The sequence below is a fragment of the Drosophila innubila genome, assembly GCF_004354385.1.
Source record: "Drosophila innubila isolate TH190305 chromosome 3L unlocalized genomic scaffold, UK_Dinn_1.0 0_D_3L, whole genome shotgun sequence".
Lineage (NCBI taxonomy): Eukaryota > Metazoa > Arthropoda > Insecta > Diptera > Drosophilidae > Drosophila > Drosophila innubila.
The window spans coordinates 13,377,293-13,398,259 of NW_022995376.1; the positions used below are offsets into that span (position 1 = coordinate 13,377,293).

Here is a 20,967-nt window from a genome sequence, read left to right on the forward strand (position 1 = left end):
GCCCTGTGCCTCAACTTAATGCATTTTAATTAAGAGTCGAGTGGTTGCTGCTGCTCGTGGCGAAAACTGCAACTGCAGAGCCCCAAACTTTATGCTTTTGAATTTTTGCATAATTTCTCGCTGCGCGACCAAAAAGTTATGTTCGTACCCCCTCTTGCTCCTTTTGCTCTTTCCACAAACGTGCATCCGGTGATAAAATAAAGGAATAGAAAATATTTAATACCCTACAAGTAAAAATTTGATTCAAACTAAATATAGTTGAACCATCCAACCGAACTCAATTGAAAGTTGTTGAGTGTAATAGTCTTTATTTTAATATGCATTTCAATCTATTAATAATGTGTTGGGTATCTAAAGGGGTACCGGGTATCTAACAGTGTAGCACACTCAAATAGCAGTTTTACTTGTTTTTAATCTGATAAAAACGCGACGGTCGCATTGGGCAACACCTTCAGCAAGTTGGAGCTGTTCAGTCTGTGGTTGGTGGCCAGGCGTTGCCACGAATTCATTAAGGAATTCAATTTAAATGCACATTTTACATTTTGTGCGGACATCGCGGCGTATGAGCAATGTGGCGTACACTCTGTCACTTGGATGCCAACGTTGATGTCTCGTATATACACACATACCTACATATATATTTAAAAATATGCTGTTATTAATATTCATGAAAGTTGAAAAGTTTTTCGGTTATTTATTTAATGCGCAACCCATGAACGCCGAATCTGAACCACAATTCAGATCCTTGAAGAAAAGCTGGAACAGAAGTCAGAAAGGTGTCTCTGGACAACTGAGTGTGCATAAATTTGTATCATCACGTGCGAATTTATATGAATAATACAGATAATCAGTAACGTTAACCTCGGACAGGCGCACACATACATATATGTATTTACAGAGCGTGTCAAGAGATGAACCAAAAAGTTATAATCGAATTTAATTTAAGTTTTAAATCAAATGTGTTGTTGATGCTTTTTAATGGCTCTCTTAACTCATGCTAACATTCACGAGTATCTCACAAATCACACAAACATTAAATTGTAATTTGAGTGCTTTATTTATGCATTGCCAGCTTCTGCTTCTCTGTCGTTCTCTCTCTCTCTCTCTCTTTTCTCTCTGTCTCTAGGGCGTACTCATAAATGGCAGCGGATTTCGAAAAATTCATTGCTTTTGGGAATTTTGTCTCCGCCTTCTGCAATTCTCAGTGCGTTTTATGCGAGCTGTGCCTATGAATAGCGAATGGGTGTGTCTATTGTTGTTGTTGTTGTTTCTTGTTGTGTATGTGGTTTATTTTCTCGTATTTTGCCATGCCATGTATTTTCTGTGTTCCTTACTTTGGCTTCCAGCTCAAATGAAAAAGCTGAAAATGTGAAAAAACACACAAAAAGAATAAAAGTCAAATCACACTTTTTATTGAAGTCTTACAATGCAATCAGGGTGTTAATTGGTGATATGTGTCTCGGAATTTAATTTCAATAGGCAAAATGCACAGAACTAACAAGGAGATGCAGTAAAGGCGAGAAGATACAATATCATAAAATTAAAGTTATTTAGTATTCAAGAAAAAGACTCTATTGTACTGCTTTTAGTCGTTACAATTAAAAAATTGTGATGTACTCGTAATACTTAACTAGTTTTTCAACAGCTCAAAATATATAAGTTAAATTTAAATTTAAAATAAAAGTTTTTAACATCATTTCATATTTCAAAGCAAGCTTTGAAGAAGCTGCTTTAAACTAGAAGCTAACTTTTTTGAAGTATTATCGATACATCATCGGTAAATCAAAATCATGAAGATTATCAACTTCCGTTTTGACATTTGCATGAGTTTTGTTATCCTTCTTTGCCTGGTGCTGATAATGCTTTTGATTTCCCTTTATGACAAAGGATCTCATTCCATAGATGTTGCGATCAAACAAAATTCAACTGTAAGAAGCAAACGCATATCCCAGATCAGTAAGAACAATACCAACCGACGAATGATGATCCATCCTATTTATCGTCCAATGCGAAGGATTAAAGACCGTAAGGGATCAATTTGGCAGAGAATCTTGAAAGAAACTCCCCTCTTAGTAGGATCCATCTATAGTCGGGGACGGACAGGTGTCCCATATGTGTTGGGTGTACCCACAGTGCATCGACCTGGAGAGAATTATCTATTGGATTCACTTACACAACTGATTGAGAATATGAGTAACCTTCATCGCCGCAATTGCCTAATTGTGGTATACATAGGTGAAACAAACACTTCAGTTGTGGAGCGAATTTGGCAGGACATAAGCCAAACATTTGGAGAGTATTTAGATGAAGGTTTGATTGATGTCATCACACCGCCCACAAATTACTATCCTGACTTTGATAAGCTCCACATAACCCTACACGATAATCCAGCGCGTGTTCGTTGGCGCTCTAAACAGACTTTGGATTATATGTACCTAATGTCCTATGCTCAGAGCCGTGGCACTTATTATTTGCAGCTGGAGGATGATATTGTACCAACAGATGGATATTTTGATTACATAGTTAATTTGGCAGCATTGCACACCAATTTTCGACTGGGTCATCATCGTAACTGGATTGTGATGAGCTTCTGTGATCTTGGATTTATTGGCAAATTGTTTCACACAAAGGAGCTTAAGCAACTTCTGTCCTATGTGCAGATCTTCTTCAATGATCAGCCAATAGACTGGCTCTTACAATCGTATGTTAAACTGAGATGCTGTCGCTGGGATAGTTTCGAAATGTCTGACTGTGCACGGGAATATTCGTTGTACTTCATACGTGCGGATCAGTCTCAATTCCAGCACAATGGATTAAAGTCCTCACTGCGCAATAAGGAGCAACAGTTGCGGGATAAGCGATTCGATAAGGACTCGGGACGTCAACGCATGAGTCATCTGCGTCAACCCCTAAATTTGATCATATCGCACAAGACCACAACTTTGACTGAAAGACTTCATCTAAAGAAAGGGGAAACCTTCATTTGGGGCTACATGCCACAGGATTTATCACTCATGCGCTATTTACGAAAACATCAATACGATGCCAACCATTTAAAGATTCGGAACGGACCTCACAATTCTGAGAACTTTTCCGAACTAATGATCGATGTGGTGCAAGAGGTGCCAACAGTTTTCGCAAACAGCAGCGAGTCGAAAAATTGTGGGTTTATCATGAGTTATACATCAGGGGGCCGTCTCGATCCGCCCTCTCTGACCTATTTTTATGTGAAGGAAAACGAGACGGTTGGTAGTGAAACAAGCTGGTTTAGGCGCTTTATATGGAGTAACTTGTTTTAATTAAAATTCCGATTGTATAGTGCAAAAATGTGAAAGATTGGATACATTTTATACTTCTCTCTTCTTTTTTGTATACCATTTTAATATTTTTGTGATACAAAAATGTTTATACTAAAATGAATATAACTTTTTAAATATCTGTCAAACATGTTTATAAAGACAACATAGATACTTGAGATTGAGATTGCAAACTATGTATTTTTTGCTTTGTAGAAATTGCCTGCATCAGGATATTGACAGCAATGTGGTTTTTCTTAGTTTTTTTTTTTTTTGGTGGCATGACATTTTTCTGAGCTCAGCTTTCCATGCAGCAAACGAAAATGGAAAATGTCGTGAATGGTCTTTGAAAATCTGATTCGACTGTCTGAGATATTGCATATAATCAATATTAAAGATAACAAAGCAAATCAAATGCCAAAGCAGAGCTAAACTTTTTTTTGAGGGTAGAAAACAAATACAACATTATTGCTAGCTAAGTCAACTGATGGCAATGCTGCGACTGCTGCGGCTGTTATTGAAGTGCAGGCGGCTAAAAACCAAAAAAAAAAAAAAAAAAACAACAACAAAATTTCCATCAACTCAACCAGCAAAGCATAAAAAATCGATGAAGCATGACAACAGCGCGAAGAAACCAGAAAAGAAAAGAAATGAAAAGCAAAGAAAAACTCAGTCAACAGCTAAGCAAAAGCAAAGGCAGAACACAAGCCAGCATTGAATAAGAAATCATTTTCACTAATGATGCTGGCTAAGAGAAGAAAAAGAAGAAGAAGCAAAACAGAGAACGTCATTGAGATTGCGGTAAAGATGAATCTAGATGGTAGAAGGATGCTCTTGCTGATGATGTGTTGTGTTTGGGCTTTAAACTTTACCTACGTGTGACGGCCTTTTACCAATTTCCTGCTTGTGACAATGATGTAGCTACCCAAAAGGCAAAACCCATTAAAAGGCCCAGCATTTTTGTTGCTGCGCCTCTGGCTTTAAGTGCTTGATGGGCGTGGCCAAAAATAAATTTGTTACACGAAACAATGCAATCAATCAAAATAACTAACACACACCCAAAAAAAAAAAATATTGCTCAGCTACGAGCAGCACTTTGTCGCTGTCTCTGAGAGCAAAAAATTTACAGATAGACAAAAAACGAAAAGCGTAATGGCAAAAAGCTGGAAACGCTTCACTCTACAAAACAAACATCTGATGGATGGCCCCAACAATATTCCACTAGGGCCAAGGACATTTTGGTTGCTCTTTTGGTATTGTTTTGCTTTGGCCTAAAGCCAAAAAGCGTGAGAATCAAACTGCTAAATTTGTTCCTCTAAAATGGGTCACTTAACAATTGATCGCTACAGCGACGTATTACAATTAGTTAGTTATCGATATAACGTAGACATTTAGAAAATACTTTTGCATATTCAGGCCTTGTCTATGAAAGTCTCCGTTGAGTCCAGTTTGCAGTTGTATGCACATCGTTTTTCTCCTTTTTTTTGTCTTCATTTGCAATCAATTTGTTGGCACTTCGTCTATTCGCTTTGCCTGCACTTTTGCTCTGCCGTTCGGCATTTTCCTCTTCCTTTTTTTTTCTTTATTTCCTTTTTCTGTCCCTGTCTCTTGCCATTGCTGCTTACGAATTGACTTAAATTTAAATAAAATTAGTTACATAAACAATAATTGACTTCAATTGGCTTTTGTGTTTGCATAAAATTCAATTTTCATTTCCGGCATTGGCCCAGCATCCTGAATCGACTTGCCGCTGTCTATGCTTGTTAGTTGGATTTTTTTTGTACTTGCCTGTCACTTGCAGCATGCGGCGTATAAGTAATTTAACGCTGGGTAAAACTTACGCTAGCTATTTTGAATTTCATTTTGCACTGAGGCAATTGTTTAAGATGAAAGACTTTGTTTGTGATATTTCAATGTAATTGTTTGCTTGTCTGTTAATTTATCTCAATTAAACATATTTAAAGATTGCATCAAGCTTATAAATTGAAATGTCTAAACTTATTTCACTTATATTAAAAATAGCTTTCTATATATTTGGAAATTTTAATTTGACTGTAGAAGTCATATTAAGTTTATTAAAAGAGTTGAAATATATTTGAAAGATGATTATAAAATTAGAGCTCGAAATATGTCAGAAATCTAATTCTTCAATAAAATAATAACTCAAATAAATAATACTTAATGAGACTGAAGTACACAATTAAAAAAATTGTATTGAATATTAGATTTGAAGAGTACAATCTTTTTAACCAAAACAGGAAAATTTTAATGAAATAATAATGAAGTACAAAAGAGATTGAATTGACTATATCTATGGATGTTTAATATACCAAAGTAACCTTTCATTGACCTTTTGTACATTATATAGCCATGTCAAGACAGCGCTTCAACTGAATCATGTCAGCATTTTCCACTTGATTATATGTACATTATTTAAACAGCTGTCCGGCTAATGTCAGTTGTAGCCATTGTTGTTGTTGTTGCTATTGTTTAATTCTGTTGACATTTGGCAATTCTCATTAAAAAACAACATTGCATTTATAATTAAAATTGCATAAATGTTTACCCACAGACAAAAGGCTTTAACCGTTCAGTAGAGAGTGAGGACTAAGGGAAAGCCCTTTTTTTGTTGTATCTTTTAAGTAACAGCAAATAAAACGGAATCGGCTGCGGCGACTTTTCAACTTAATTGTTATAGTAATTGTTTTTATTGAAATGTGTCAAATGCAACGCGATGAAAATTAAATTTTGAATATTTTATTAACACGACGTCGACGTCGACGGCGGTGGTGATTGACAGCAAAGCAACAAAAGCATCGAATAAAAAGGCCACTCACCTGTCGTTGCTGTTGTCAGTCGGCATATTACATAATTAATTGATTAGCATAAATATTTGCCAGACTACAACTAAATAACAAAAAATTTCACAATGATGAAGTGTATACAACATTAGGAATTGAAAATGCTCTAAAAAATAATTCTGAAAACTTTATAATAATTATAACAAGTTGAGTGTTTCAAATATAAAATATAGGTATGATAAGAATTGTCCTTAAAAAAGTTGACTTATTGCCATTTATGAGCCTAGTTTGAGGAACAACTTCCAGATTTTTTGAATTTTATTTACTTTTATATCAGCAGAGAAAAAAATTTATAAATAAATTCTTTTAAAATATTTATTTTAAATTTTCGTTTAAATAATCGTATGTACACTGGCATTAATTTATGTTTGCCAATTTGGTCACATAATAAATAAACTCCATTTCAAATGCAGAGAGCGACGCAAACAAAGCCAAAGCAATATTATTTTATTATATTTTATTTTCTTTTTCCGTTTTAACAAATTATAAATAATACATGCATAGAACATTGTATTTATTATTTCATTTTCTATGTGTTGACCATGTTTGCCATGTTGGCCAACATTATTTATTTACAGACAGGTTGGCTGGCCAACTTTGCGTGTCACAAAAATGTTATAATATTTAAAAATATACACATATGTTATGAGAGTGCGGAGAGAAGATAGAGTTTAAAGCTTTCAGAATTTTTATCCCGCTGTTTCCACACTTCAGTTAAAGTTGCAACCGCGCACACAACAATAAAATGCACAACTTTATTTCGCCTTGCTTCAGCAAGCAAAGGCAACAGGGAGTCAAGCAATAACAACAACTAGCAATAGTTGCTTGCCATTTTCTTTTGACTGTTTTTTACATTTTGTCCATTTGTGCAACGGCAAGTTGCACTTTCATTTCTTTTCGTACGTGGCGCAGAAAACGCAAACGAAAATTTCCAATTGTTGCAATTTTCAATTATTGTTTTGAAATTGATGTGTGCTTAAGGACGAGACATTCATGCTCGAGTTGCCAGCAAACACAATACATACAACCATTTTTACACTCGCAGACAGTCTGAGACTTGGCCGCAATTGAACTTGGTGTTTTGTGGCATACGCCATTAATATTTGCACAGCAATTGAAGTGTGTGTTGAACGTGTGTTGAGTGCATGTCAGGGGAGGCACTGAAAGCAAGATGTTACCAAGTATAAGCCAGACCGGACCCGGGTCAAATCAAACGATTTCGGTGGCTAGCTAGACAAATAAATTAACGCCAAGAAATTATCTGTAATAATACTTGGAGAATTGCTTAAAATGAGAAGTAATTGAGTGATTGATGAAACGGCTTGAAAACAGTTGCAATCCCATTAAAATTCAACTACTTTTAAAGTAGTCTAGTTTAGTTTTTGCACTCCAAACTTCAATTTTATCTTTGAGTAAAGTCATGGCAAAAATGGTCTACGTTTAAAAATATTATATTTATAACTAAACAGTTTAAAGGTCAAATTTCGCCGTCAACTTAATAATTTTGCATCCCCTAATTCGTATTTTTTTTTAGTGCACGTTAAGCGTCTCATCACAGTTCTGGTAAAATCACCCTCACCAAAGTTTGGTATGAAAAATGCGCTTCACGTACTTGTAACATAGGACCCGTAATTGCATAATGAAATAAATTTAATTACAAGGGAGGCAATCCACTCGTTACTGGTTATGCCTCCAAACTGAGAACCATCATTGCCGTTGCAGCAACTTGGCTTTTCAGCATATGCAAGTATGTGTATTTATACATACGAGTAACTACACACAGATACAAATGTGCATGGGCAATGTTTATATGAATGCACCTACTTAGCCTTTAGTTTCAAGAGCTCACCGCTCTCATCAACCGTCTCCTCGCTGTGAATAGTGTATTGGGTAAGATGGCGCCCGAGCAGGGACCATGGACCACGTACCACCCGGAAACCCAACACAAGTGCGCACAGGTGCTCAAGCGAAGCCACACACACCCACACAGACACAGTCACAGCCTCAGCTGTGAATGTGTGTTTATGTGCATAAGTTCATTTAGTTTTGGTCGCTGCGCATGTGAGTGCACTTGAACCAACGTCGACCGGGAGCTGCTCCTGCTGCTGGTCCAGGCCTGGATGTGGGTTTGGGTCTGAGTCTGAGTCCAGCTTCCACAAAAGTCCATAGACTGACTCTGACTCTGAGTCAACGCTGACTGACTTGCTAACATCGTTGAGCGTCGAGTAATTATGAAAATTTTCAAAATGAGTTCGCCCTGCTTCAGTTTTTTGAAAGTTGAGCACGAGTAATTAAAAATTTCGTAGTGTCGCCCGCCTTTGGCCAACACAGTTTCCCACTCATAGTCGTATTTCGTATTTCGAATAAAAGCCGCCGAATTGCCTTGCCTTATATTTGTTGTTCCTTGTTGTGTGAATGTGCATATTATGCTATGCACATACATTTTAATTAAATTCGTTTTTCTATTTGTCGGTAAATATTCGCAGTACCTACTATTTATACCTACCTAGTTGGCATAATTTTAATTAGAAAGCGGCAAGCATTAAGCAATAAAGCATTCTGCCACACAAAAGCAGCCCAGCAATTAGTTGCTTGTGTTGCACGGGACGTATGCGTAATGTAAGTTAAGTGTTTTGCTGAAGTAAAATACCACAACACGCTTAGGTTTCATGTCGGCGTGCCTATTGGTCAATCATAAAAAGTAACAGACTAAATGGATGACTTACAATAAAGTACAAAATGTTACTTATATTATAAAATGTATTTAAATTAAAAGACAACTGTAGCTCTTTTTAGATTAAGAAGTCTTACAGTTCTCTCTCAATCAAATAATTTTTTTTGCGAGATTAAACCCGAATTTTATTCAAATCTTTTTTTAAATATATGTCGAGATTGCTTTTCACTGCAACAAAAATCTCTGAATCTAATTTTACACTCTCTGAATTTTGAACTCAACAGCAGGCTTGAATACCCAAGCATTATGAAATCGTATAGAATAAACTCTAAGCTATCTTTATTAGATACCAATACAGGCATGAATAGAAAACAAAGGACCAAAAATTGATGTGTTAATTGATGAAGTAAAATACTGCATTCTCTCTTTCTCTCACTCTAGCTCTTTCTCTGTTTTTTCCTCAATCAGAGTACGTTTATATGTATGTGTGCAGTGGCTTGTTTGTTTGCGTGACTGTGTGTTTGTGTGTGTGCTGAAAACATGCAAATTGTTTACATGAAAATTCCATTATGTTTGCCCAGGAAAAGGAGGAGGCTGTAAACCGGTCGGAGGTGCAGCTCATCGAGGCTAGACAACAAACCCAAACAATGCATTATCTCTGGCTTTAGCTTTGGCCTCGGCAGCACACACTCACACACACAAACAGCAATGAAAACTTCATGTAATATAAGTCAACAGCAGTTAGCCAATAACACAACGAACTGGAAAAACAAGAACAAAGCGCATTGTTGACGCCACCACATGATACCTTTAACGGCATCGTCATCATCAGAGTCATCATCATCATTAAGGACTTAAAATCTTTTAACTCCTGCTAGACACACTCAAAATACACACACTCATACATATACTGACTGGTCTATAAAACTCTTTTGCTTGTAGTTTAACAGGGATCCGGGAATACTGAGGAGGGCAGACTTGCAAATGCAAAACTAAAACTGACTACGTCTGACATTTGTGTCTACAAAAAAGATGGAAGAAGAAAAGGAAAAACAGTCGACGCTGATGATGGAGAAGGAATGGGAATGGGAATGGGAATGGGAAAACTCAGCAAGTCAGTCAGCCAGGAACGTTCAGAGGCCTCTTTGTTTTTGTTACAATGTGCCGACTATTTTCCTTGAATGGTCAGAAAAGTTGTAGCAACAAAAATGTAGCTGAAAAAGCCCACATGACCATGGGGATTGGCATTGGCAGAGCAAAGGTAGAGTCAGAGTTAAAGGCAAAAAACATGGCAAAAACACAAAACTTAACATTCGTCTGGCCCCAAAACACACGTGTCTATCAAGTCAAGTCAGTAGCGTCTACCTTACCTTTGTGTGTGGGTGTTGTGTGTGTGTGTCTGTGTGTGTGTGTGTGTATCAAAAACAACAGCAAAATGTGGCAAGCATTGAAGCGACTGAGCCGAAACAACAACAACAAAAACAATAACGAGCTGAAAATTAGCAAAAAGCAAAATCGATACTTTCGTAGTACGTTGTTTTTGTGGCTCATTAAAGTTTCAATGCTCTCCCAATATGCGTTTCATTAAAGCTGTTTGCTACATGTGGCAACATGTGCGTTTCAATGGGAATTAGAAGGTGCTAATACTGAGATTTTCTTTCCAATAAAGGGCATTCATTTTGTTTGCAATTTTTATACACTGCAGATACTTGGAGCATAGCATTTTACGGCTTAAATAAGAAATTTTGGGTAAGATTAAATTACAAATAACAAAGATTTGACAGTTTAATACTCAACCATTGAATAAATTAAATGTTGCCTTTTATGCGCCATAATGGAATATGATTTTTCTTGTCTAGTTCCTAAAACTAATTGTCTAAAACTGACAATTAAATTGATTCTTAAAATTGTTTCCCTTAGTTTTAAATTATCTTTTAAGACTGGTTTTTGGCACATTTAAAATTGATTTCCCAAACCATTGCATTCTTCGATTACCTCAATGTTGTTCGATAGCGACTTTAGACATATTTCAAGACACATCCATTGTTAAGTGAAGTAGCAGTCAACACACGGCCTGTGGTCGTAAATGCTCTTCACTCAACGTCATGCTGTCAATTTGCTAATTAAGCCAAGAGCCGCAAAGTAATGAAACTTGTTTTGGGGCTGAGATTGCGCTGGGTTGAGTCGTATTTAAAATTGAGGTCAGTCAAAGACAAGGCCGGACGACAGATAACAACAAATTTCGCTCAAGCACATACAAAAGCAATCAAAAAACTCGTCAAGCCAAATTATAATTGAAAAGCGAAAGCGTTACAAATTTCATTTCCTAACTTTAATTTGTGCCAGTCAGCGCACAATTCCAGGGATTGTGACTTAAAGTAGCCCACACTCTGTCTACTTGATGAAGATGGCTTTTGCTTAAGGGGTGCTTGGCACTCTCGCGGTTTTTGGCTCTGACTTCGAGGATCGTGCCAGCGACATTGTCGACATATTTTAGTTATGAAGAGCCATGGCAAAGAGCAGCCTTGCAACATGTTTTCTCCAGTTTCTAAAATTGTATTAGTGCACGCTCTGAAGCCAACCAAAGTTATTTAAATTAAAGTCACATAAATGCCGATGCCAATGTCGCTGTCGTTGTTTTTGTCGTTGTTGTTGCTGAAGCTAACAAGACGTAGAAGGAGTGTGCCTGCAACAATTTTTGGGCGTTGGGTAGAAAGTTTTTCCGTTCTGAGCGGCGGCTGCTCCTCTATTATTAATTTAACATTTTCTTAGAGTCGCTGCCATTTTGTTCGCGTCGCTGCTACTCGGCTACGTTCATTAGCTTCCGTTACGGAAGCGGAAGTGCTACACAGTCGCGCAGTCAGACATACTCAGTGAATTCTACTCACACACACACACACACAGAATTGCTGTTGCTGTTGACTTCTTCGATTGCAATGACAACGACAACAACAACAGCAAAGAAGTTGACTTCCAATTCGACTTTGTCGAGTGAGTTGCTTATTTGTGTAATGCCAAAGTATTTTTATAGAATTTTTATGTTGTTTATAGACTTGCAGTGGGTCTGGCAAGCTTGTGACTTACTTGGACACTTATTCAACTTACTATATACACTCTCTACCAATTGATTAAAAAAATTTGCTGATAAATTTCATATTTTATGCATCAATTGGGGGCTACTTTTCACTAAACAATTAGGTAATAAAAATATTTAATATTATATATATATAGTATAAGAAAACTTATCCAACTTATCGATTTCCAAAAATATTTAAAACTTTGAATTTTGATATATGATAATAAGTTGTAAGGTCATCAAATGCAGTTTTTAATATGCAGAAATTTTGAAATCAGAGGTAATATTAAAATTCGATAAGGAACAGATTTTTCTTGGCGCCCAACGTGGGTCAACATATAACAATTTTGACCAAAATAATCAATTTCTTTGAAAGCTTCAGCTATATAAAGTTGTCACAACTTGTATGAGTATAACATTTCGCTGTTAGTTCAAATCGACATACGAGTTGACAGTTTTGACTAGTTAACTAACTAACTAACTAACTGACTGACTTGAATGCCTGACTAACAGCACTTGATTGTTTCGACTGCCAGTTTTCAGGGCTGTCAAACCGGTTCTTTTTGTACTAGCCCAACTGGTATATTGTATTTTTGACATTTAGTTTTGATTGTTGCACGCCTGCGCTTAACTATGTGCAGCCGTAACTGCTATGGCGCTAAAACGGAAGCGAAGAAATTCACTTCCGCAGCATGTGCTTCCGTTTGGTGTGTGTGCGCTTCGCTGAGCCGCCTGCCGCCAAAAATAGAGAGCCCAAGTCTCAGCAGGGAACAGGCAGGACAGGCAGGAGGCAAAAGCCGTGCACAATGCAATTTTTGTGTATTTTGTTTACTATTTCATTTTTATTTTGGTATAAACTTATTCTCTAAATAATGGCCAAGGTTTTAACTTCTCGGCAGCCAAGCATCTCTTCTGTGTTGTAAATCATATTCCATTGAAGGCCTTACCATAGGGGTAGCGTAAAGCGACTAAAGGGAGTACAATAAATCTGTGGTTTTTGGGCAAACAAGTAAAGAAATACAAAAACCGTACTACAAACCCTTAAAATAATATGAAATAGCGATTAATTGGAATACAAAAAGAGTCGAATAACGGGATAAATGGCTTTTAAGCAAAGTTTTTAAAGATTTCATATTTCATGAGTTTTTGAAGGCTTGTTTACATAAAGGTTTTTAAAATTCTCAAATATAATTTTACTGTCTGTTTGCAGAGATTCTGTAATTACAAGCAATTTATTATATTGAAAACACAAATTGAATTTATTTAACTGTGTATTTTTATTTGTTGTAGCTTTGATCGAAACAATTTTTATAATGCCTGTTTAAAAAATTCTTTAATTCCAAATAAAAGACTTTCACAATGCTTCTGAAAATAGAATGTGTCTCCTCATTTTTTCTACCAGTTTTAAGCTTATCCTTTGTCAGATGGATACAAAAATATACTGAAATGATAAAACTCTAAAAAAAACAAGAATCGCTTAATCCTCGCCGGGCATTGTACTGATTATTCTTTACGATGCATAAACTATCTATAATAATACGATGAAAACCTTTTATTCTCTTTTCAGGCGACTGCGACAACAAATTGTTGCGGCTTTAAATACGAGTGCGATTATATCGAGAATCAAAGTGTGAAATTCGTCGCTGCCGCAAAATTCGCGATTCTGACTGTCATCGGATCAGTAACAACAACACCACCAATACCAACACCAATACCAACACCAACAGCAAGAGCAACAAGAATAACAACAACGACTACATACAGCCGACAAACAGACAGCGGATGCAGCAGCTGGTCTAGAGAGCTTTTTCGGACGCGACGTAAACCCCATAAAAAGGACATTAAAACAAGCAAACAAATACTACAATACAATACATATTGGGAAAAGCTGTTAAAAACCCCTTCGAGCAAACATGTTGGCCTTTCACAACGAGCACATTGCCAGTGAGTAAAACTATACTATACTTTTTTTTTTTTTTCTGCATATGTACTTTAAAGCTTTAAGGGTTTGCAGGCATATTTACAAATATAGTAATAATTTTAAAAGCACAGACGGCCACGGAATGGTCCGGCTAGGTATGAACACTACAACGGGAATGGATATGGGCATGGGTATGGGTATGGGTAAGGATCTGAGTTTGGTTCTTGGTTGGCAGGAAAAATTGTAGAAATTTGTACACATTACAAACACTTGGGACACGGCAATTACACTTAAAAGGCAACTAGCGCCATTAAGCAATGTGCTTCGGGAGCCAGCTGCTCATATGGGACTCCGACCAGCCAACCGAAGAGCACGGAAGGGGAAAGTTGAGACATAAGGGGAACGAGGCCGACTTGTGTCGTTTTTGCAAGCTAAAAAAGGAGCCGAAAGCTCGGAACACAGCCTGGCAACACTTGCAATCCATTAACTGTAATGCTGCGCCATTATGTTATGATTAAAAAAAAAAACAAAAAAAAAAAAAAAATCCAGACTGCCTTTTTGTGCTTATGGCTACAAAGACATTACACATTCGTAGCATTGACTTGAATTTCATATTGAAATTAAGATTTAAATTGCTTAAAATGATTTATATTATGAAGAGACTCAGAATGACGCAAGTTAATCCGCGAAGATACTTATATTTTTTAAAGAATAAATGGAATTTTGTAATATTTTGCTGACACCAAAATACAAATTTTAAATTATTTTCAAGCAATGTTAAGGGTAAATTAAGTGGCTTAATATATGAAATAATAATAATATTCAGTATTTAAAATTTAAACTACATAGAAATGTAGTACAATTTACAATTTATTAAATTCTGCAAATCTAAAGTTGCAAATGCTACCACATTTATTTTAATCAAATTTACAGAGTTATGTATTTATATATTTTTTTAAATTTATTTTTAAGAGAAGCTACATTTAATTTTGACACTAAATCCAATCGATATATCAGCTATGTACATTGTTCATAGACACTGATCGATAAAATGAGCCAAGCTACCAGTTCAAAAGCGAACAAATGACAGACAGACAGAGAAATAAGGCAACGCTGGCAGTCATCATTGGTTTGAACTCTTTGCACTTAGCTGTGAACTCAGCTTAGTCAGTCAGTCGGTCGTGTACATTAAATTCAATTGAATATTTCATAAGCTGCCAAACAACAAAGTACGACAACAATAATAGTGGAAACAGAGATAGAAGGGGGCAGGGCACAAGCACGAAAAACGGCTGCCAAAACAGAAGTCAGTGCCAACAACAACAACAACAATAGCAGCAACAACAGCAACAACCATTTACGGTCTGCAAAAGTAAAAGCATACTTTTTGGCGCTTCTGCTATTTCAGTTGTGTCTGTGTGTGTGTGTGTGTGTGTGAGTGTGTCTAGTACTGTCTATACGTCCGGTTCGTCTGGCTCGATTGTGCTCGCTGATAATGGCCGCTGAACTTTGCTTTATTACATGCAAAAAAAAAAAGGCAACAAAAAATAACAAGCCAACAGTCCTGGCATGACCGAAAGTCGTAGCCAAACCACAGACACGCTGGCAAGTGGCAAAAGGAACAAAAAAAAAAAAAACAAATACGAAGAAGAAGGAGGCAATTGCAGGGCGTGCCACTCAACTTTTAAAGTGGCACTCAAACAAAGCACCAGGGCAAAAAAAAAAAATTAAAAAGGGCCTCCCAAAAATGAAAATAGGCTGAAAATAAAAAGAAAAATTATGAAATGTGCGGCGCAACATGCAAATGGGCGTTGTAGTTGTTGTTGTTGTTGTAGGCACCTCTAAATGCCGCCTTATTAGTCAGCTATGAATTATGCACGGCTCTCATATTATCTAATATGCCACAGGCGTCTAGTTAAATAATTGACGCTGTGTCCCCTCCTGAATTCTGTTTCCTCCCTTCAGCCGTATACTCTCACGTAATTTGCCAGGTATTATGGGTTACATAAGTTATTCATTAAGTTATTATGTGTTTAAAGCTCACACAATGCCAACGACGTTAAGGGCTCGAGAAGAGGTGCTCAGCTTTTATTGTTTATTGGCAGTGCCCATGATACGTTCGGGATGCCCACGAATACCTTATATACCCATGGTGGACAGGGAGTCAGAATGCTCTACCTTGGCTCTTTTTCCCATTTGATCTGGCTCTACCTTTTGTTAAACGTCTTAAGTGCAGCTTCGCTTGTTGCACACCTTCTACAGTTGTTGCCTTTTATTTTTATTTTTCCCTCTCCGGAAATTGTTATGCTTAATGGCTTTTCAGTTTTAGTTGTGTTCTCTCCTGTTGTGTTGTGTTGTGTTCTTGGGCACCTTTTGTACTTACCCTTAGCTTACGTTAAACGTTTGCTACTTTATAATTTATTAGTTGCGGTCTCGTATATATTCTAAGTATTTAAATTGCTTCTGAGTCTCGCTTGACAGCTTTGATAATTCAAGTAAAAATAAAAGAGTTAATTTGTTTTTTCCTTTTGATATTTTAAGACTTTCTGATTAGAAATTTGTTTCTACTGGATTTTCCGTGTGTTAAAGTAAATTTACTGTCAGTGAGCTATGCTTTTTCCAGTGTCTTAAGTCGGCTTAGTCTTTGAAGTAGTTACTACTTGAGATCAATATCTAAAGCCTTCGAGTTAAATTGAGTTTGCCAAAGTTTTATTGCATGTTTTTTCAGGCTACTTTTCTTTGCTGCCATTGAGTTAATGTTGGGATTAGGCAAACTGCTTTCAGAGGGACTCAAATATCGGTACAGAAGTTAATACGGAAGCACATTTAGATTTGCAACTAAATTGAAGATTTCAAGACAGAATGTTTGGCTGTAAACATCTTAGTTGAATAAAGAAATATTAAAGTATACTTTTATTTACAACTCAAGACTATGTGTTAGCGATAAAATTATTATCAAAAGATAATCTTTTTTACTACCAATCACATTATAAAATTGAAATAAACCACATGTTACATTAGAAGATTAGAATGAACCATATTAAGTTAATGTTTTTCATTTGGTACCCTCATTTGAACTTTTCATTTATATCAATGTCACCGTAGAGGTTACACTCACTTTTGTGTGCCATAAATAAAGTATACGCCGTGTGGTTGTGTTGTGCCTTTTGCCATAGCATACTTTTGTGAGCCCGCATAACGAAAACTTTTCACTTTCACTTTCATATTTCGCATAAAGTGAACAAATCTCGAGTGCGGGTGCAGAGTGAGTTGAGGTTGGCAACCCATCTGTAACTCATTCATACTATATGTCTTTGAGGCTGACCAAAAACTGACGTTTAGCAAGGATATTAACATGAACGCACACGTTAATGAATCATTTTGGCCACGCTGACCGCAGCTATAAGCGCGACCGGCAAACAGGCACAAACATTTAGAAAACAGAGACGGTAACCACTCAAAACTTGATGGATGCGGCAAAATTTATGCTCTCTGTGGTTTCAAAAGCGAAGGGTGACAGTGCAGGACAAAAAGAAGGGATAGAAGGGCAGGAGAAGGAGGCGGGGACCAACAAATGCAAAAGTGAAAAGCGAAAAATGCCAAGCGACTTGCAAGAATTTAATTAGCATAAGTTTTTGAGCGAAAAGTGAAACAAAAATTGAAATATCAAAGAGCCCTACTCAGTAGAACGGCGCCGCATGTTTTATGTATGTATTTATATTGTGCAAATAAGTTTATTTTATTAAAAGTTGCAAAACATTTCGCCAAGCGCAATGGCAAATGTAAGTAGGCAAAAAGTAAGAAAAACAACAAATGTTAGGAGAAATAAAACAGCAACAAGCTCAGATCCCCTGCCAAACAGCGAGACGGCCACTTGTGTACTCGTACTTTGCTGTCAAAGTCATTCAAATTCAGTGCATGCATAAAAAATTAACTTGAAAAAGCCAAACAGCGTCAGTTCAGGCCAGTCTAAAAACCATCCAGACCAGCCCACTTCTATTCCACAAAATACAGCAACGTTCCACGCTCAGCGAATTAAAGTCGCACTTTTGTGGTAACCAAAAAGTTCTTTCAAGTGCTCTCCACTCGTCTCTAAGAGAACGCAATTTTTGATGAGTTGCAATTAAAATTGGCGGCTTGGCCTTGTGGTTACTCAAGGATGCAGGTGGTGGTTGAAGTGGTCAGGATTGTGAGGGGGAATGGTAAAAGCAGGACACTTTCAATTGAATTTTACTTTGATAGTTGGCCTATACAAACACAGAATAGCATGTGCTCAAGAATGTTATATCTTTTTTTTCGTCATATACAATTTATACACATTCCAAGAGTTAAGAATTTTTAAGGAGATATTGAGAATTCAAGTACTAGTATACAAAATATGCTACTAGTTACGTAAAATATAAGAAAATTAATGAAATTAAAATAAATTTTGATGTAGTATTAATTTCAAGTGCCCTTAATGATTTGAAAGACGTTGCTTATTTAAGATTTGACAAAAAAATGAGAGCACAAATAATGTCAAATGAAAATTTAATATTAAAATAATTTGGCATTGATTTGAAAAGGAATCTAGCTAAGTTAACTTTAAGTTTCCCAGTTCTTTTAACAATATTTACATTTTGATGTAAATACCGGCTCAATTTGAAGAGAACTCGATGACAATTGCCTCGTACAGACACCCATATAAAATAAAAACCATTTGCTTCGCTTAGTTTGCTTAAAACTTGAGTCATTTTGTTAATTCCGTTTTCAAAACTCACTGCTGCCATTTTCAAGCGGGTTAAACGCTGCGTATGCGTAACTAATTGCTTTGACCAGGCAACTAACAACAGTTACTGCTATACGCCACTAACCACGGCAGTGGGGAGTCATTTAAACGATGGCAATTTGAAGGCCACTCAACGGCGAGCACATAACCAGAACAGAAAACGACTACCAGCTGAAGGAGAAGCCATAGCAAAAGCAGGAGCAGAAACAGGACTAGAGCACCGCTTTGGCACTCAAGTGCCTAGCGACGAAGCGACGCACATGCTGCAAATTGTCGCCAATTGTACACATAACAAGAACAACAATGAGCAGAGAGTCAAAGCCAGTTCCTAGACCGGGCACGTTATAAAAATTGTATTTTAAAAGTCATTAGCAGCTTTGCTGCCTGTCATTGAGAGTTGCGCGGCGAGGAGTTGACAAGCGATTCGCTCGCCATTTTGTTTTGTTGTTGCATTAGTTGATGTTCTTTATGTTTTCGTTGTTGTTGTTGTTGCTGTTGACGTGGCAAATGCGACACACACCCGCCACAGCACGCATGGAGCTCAATTATTGTCCTCTTTGTAATACCCTCTGCTCAATAAGCGACTAATTGGGTATCATAAGCTTTGGCAAATGTGAGTGAGAATCGAAAAAAATAATATGTAACCTGCTGTCGATAATAACTTGCCTCGATGCGACTTTAACTAGATGCAAATATTGATGATTCTCAGTCTCCAATTAAATGTTGAACAGTCAATACTATTTCATATTTCACAATTCATTTTTTTAAGAACCAAAACTAGTTCAGTCCATAATGCAATAATACAAAATTTCAGAATAGATACAATCTTTCGACATTATTAAGCTTATAGATCTTTAGCTTTTTATATCGTCGAAAGTCCGTTGAATTGATGCAAGAAATATATAATTTAATATTATTATATATCAAATAATACACAAAAAAATATGTAAATACATTAATTAAACTTTATCGGTTAAATTTTGCTCGTGAAAAGTTCTTCAAGAAGACAATGTGAATGTATATAAATTTTCTTTACAATATAATATCAGAGTATTTTTGAATTCTTCATACCCAACTAAATTTTTATTTTTTCGAATTCATGTTTGTTTTTGTGTGGGTGCCGTGTTTAGAATATATTTTGTGGCAAATTTCGGCCCGAGACTGGTTGCAATTAGTAAGCGTTGAGCGGAGCGTGTTTCGACAGCGACCGCACACACACGCACACACATACAGACACGCACACACACTCTGACAGATGCACAAACATATATGAGTGATTTTTAATTAATAAACTCATTAGGCCTGGCCTGACATTGCTAGTTGTAGTTGTTATTGTTGTTGTTGAGCTGTTGCCTGTGTTTTACTCATTTTAATTACTGGCAGCTGCCGTGTGTACGAGTGTATAGTTGACCCCTTGCTGCCACATAATTTCCTGGCATTTCAACAATGTGCCGACAGTTTTTATGTTTTTAGACGTTTTTGCTTGTTGGCAGCAGCAGCAGCGGCAGCGACAGCGACAACAGTTGACGCTGCGTCGCCGGTTCGTTGGCAGCTTTTGTTGCTGCTGTCGTTCAACTTTTGACGTGTTGCATGAGGCAACGCGCCAGACAAAAGGCATAAGCGACCAGTTAAACTAGAGGCGAGTCAGAACGTGCTAGAGTTTGCCTAAAAATTAAATATAATTGTTGTTGTTGTTGCTGTTGCTGTGGTTAGCTGGTTAACACTGAGGCCAAACCAGGGAACAGGCGATGACAGCAGACAGTTGGGTTTGGTTTCGTGTCCGTGCTGTGTCACATTGAGAACCACATATCATAGTTGGTATGAAACTTGCTGTTGCTGTTGCTGTTGTTCTTGGTGTTAGTCTTGTTGTAGTTTGACATGTGCTGTTTAGTTCTCTATGATGTGCTGTGTGCACTGGCGCCGTTGAGCAGGGGTGTAAAAGGGGTAAGATAAGGTAAGCACTACAAAAACTGAAAAAAATATAAACAAAATTCAACATTTTTACAGTAATAACTCTAAGCTAAGAGTACACGACTACAAGATACTCGGATTTCAGGCCCTTGAAAAGCTTAACAAGTATTTTCCCAAAATACGTCTATGTATTACTCATGATCGTATTATATTTCTAGAAGCATTATCCAATAACTCCACCTTTGAACTGCCGTAGCTTTCTCAACCTCCTAAAAAAATGGTGCCGTATAAAAGGAATGTCTAAAAAATTACACGGATATTTAAAATGGCCACAAAACGGCGCTAAACACGTTGACGCGCTTAACACGCAAAGCACTACGAAATTATGTGGTCATGAAGAGGCGGGTGGGGGGTTAAAACCAACTGCCTACTAAATCAAGCCCAACCACACAAGAGCTTT

The 20,967-nt window shown here is 36.9% G+C and overlaps 1 protein-coding gene across 1 annotated transcript; it reads left to right on the plus strand.

Moving 5' to 3' along the window:
- The first annotated feature begins 1,803 nt into the window (after positions 1-1,803).
- On the plus strand, positions 1,804-3,308 carry LOC117787892 (alpha-1,3-mannosyl-glycoprotein 4-beta-N-acetylglucosaminyltransferase A). Its single transcript, XM_034626518.1, has one exon. It carries the CDS (start codon positions 1,824-1,826, stop codon positions 3,297-3,299), a length of 1,476 nt encoding a protein of 491 aa, XP_034482409.1. The 5' UTR covers positions 1,804-1,823; the 3' UTR covers positions 3,300-3,308.
- Positions 3,309-20,967: the final 17,659 nt, after the last annotated feature.

What these genes read in the sequence shown, in the direction of transcription:
- LOC117787892 (XM_034626518.1), top strand. Translation starts at nt 1,824, where the DNA reads ATGAGTTTTGTTATCCTTCTTTGCCTGGTGCTGATAATGCTTTTGATT.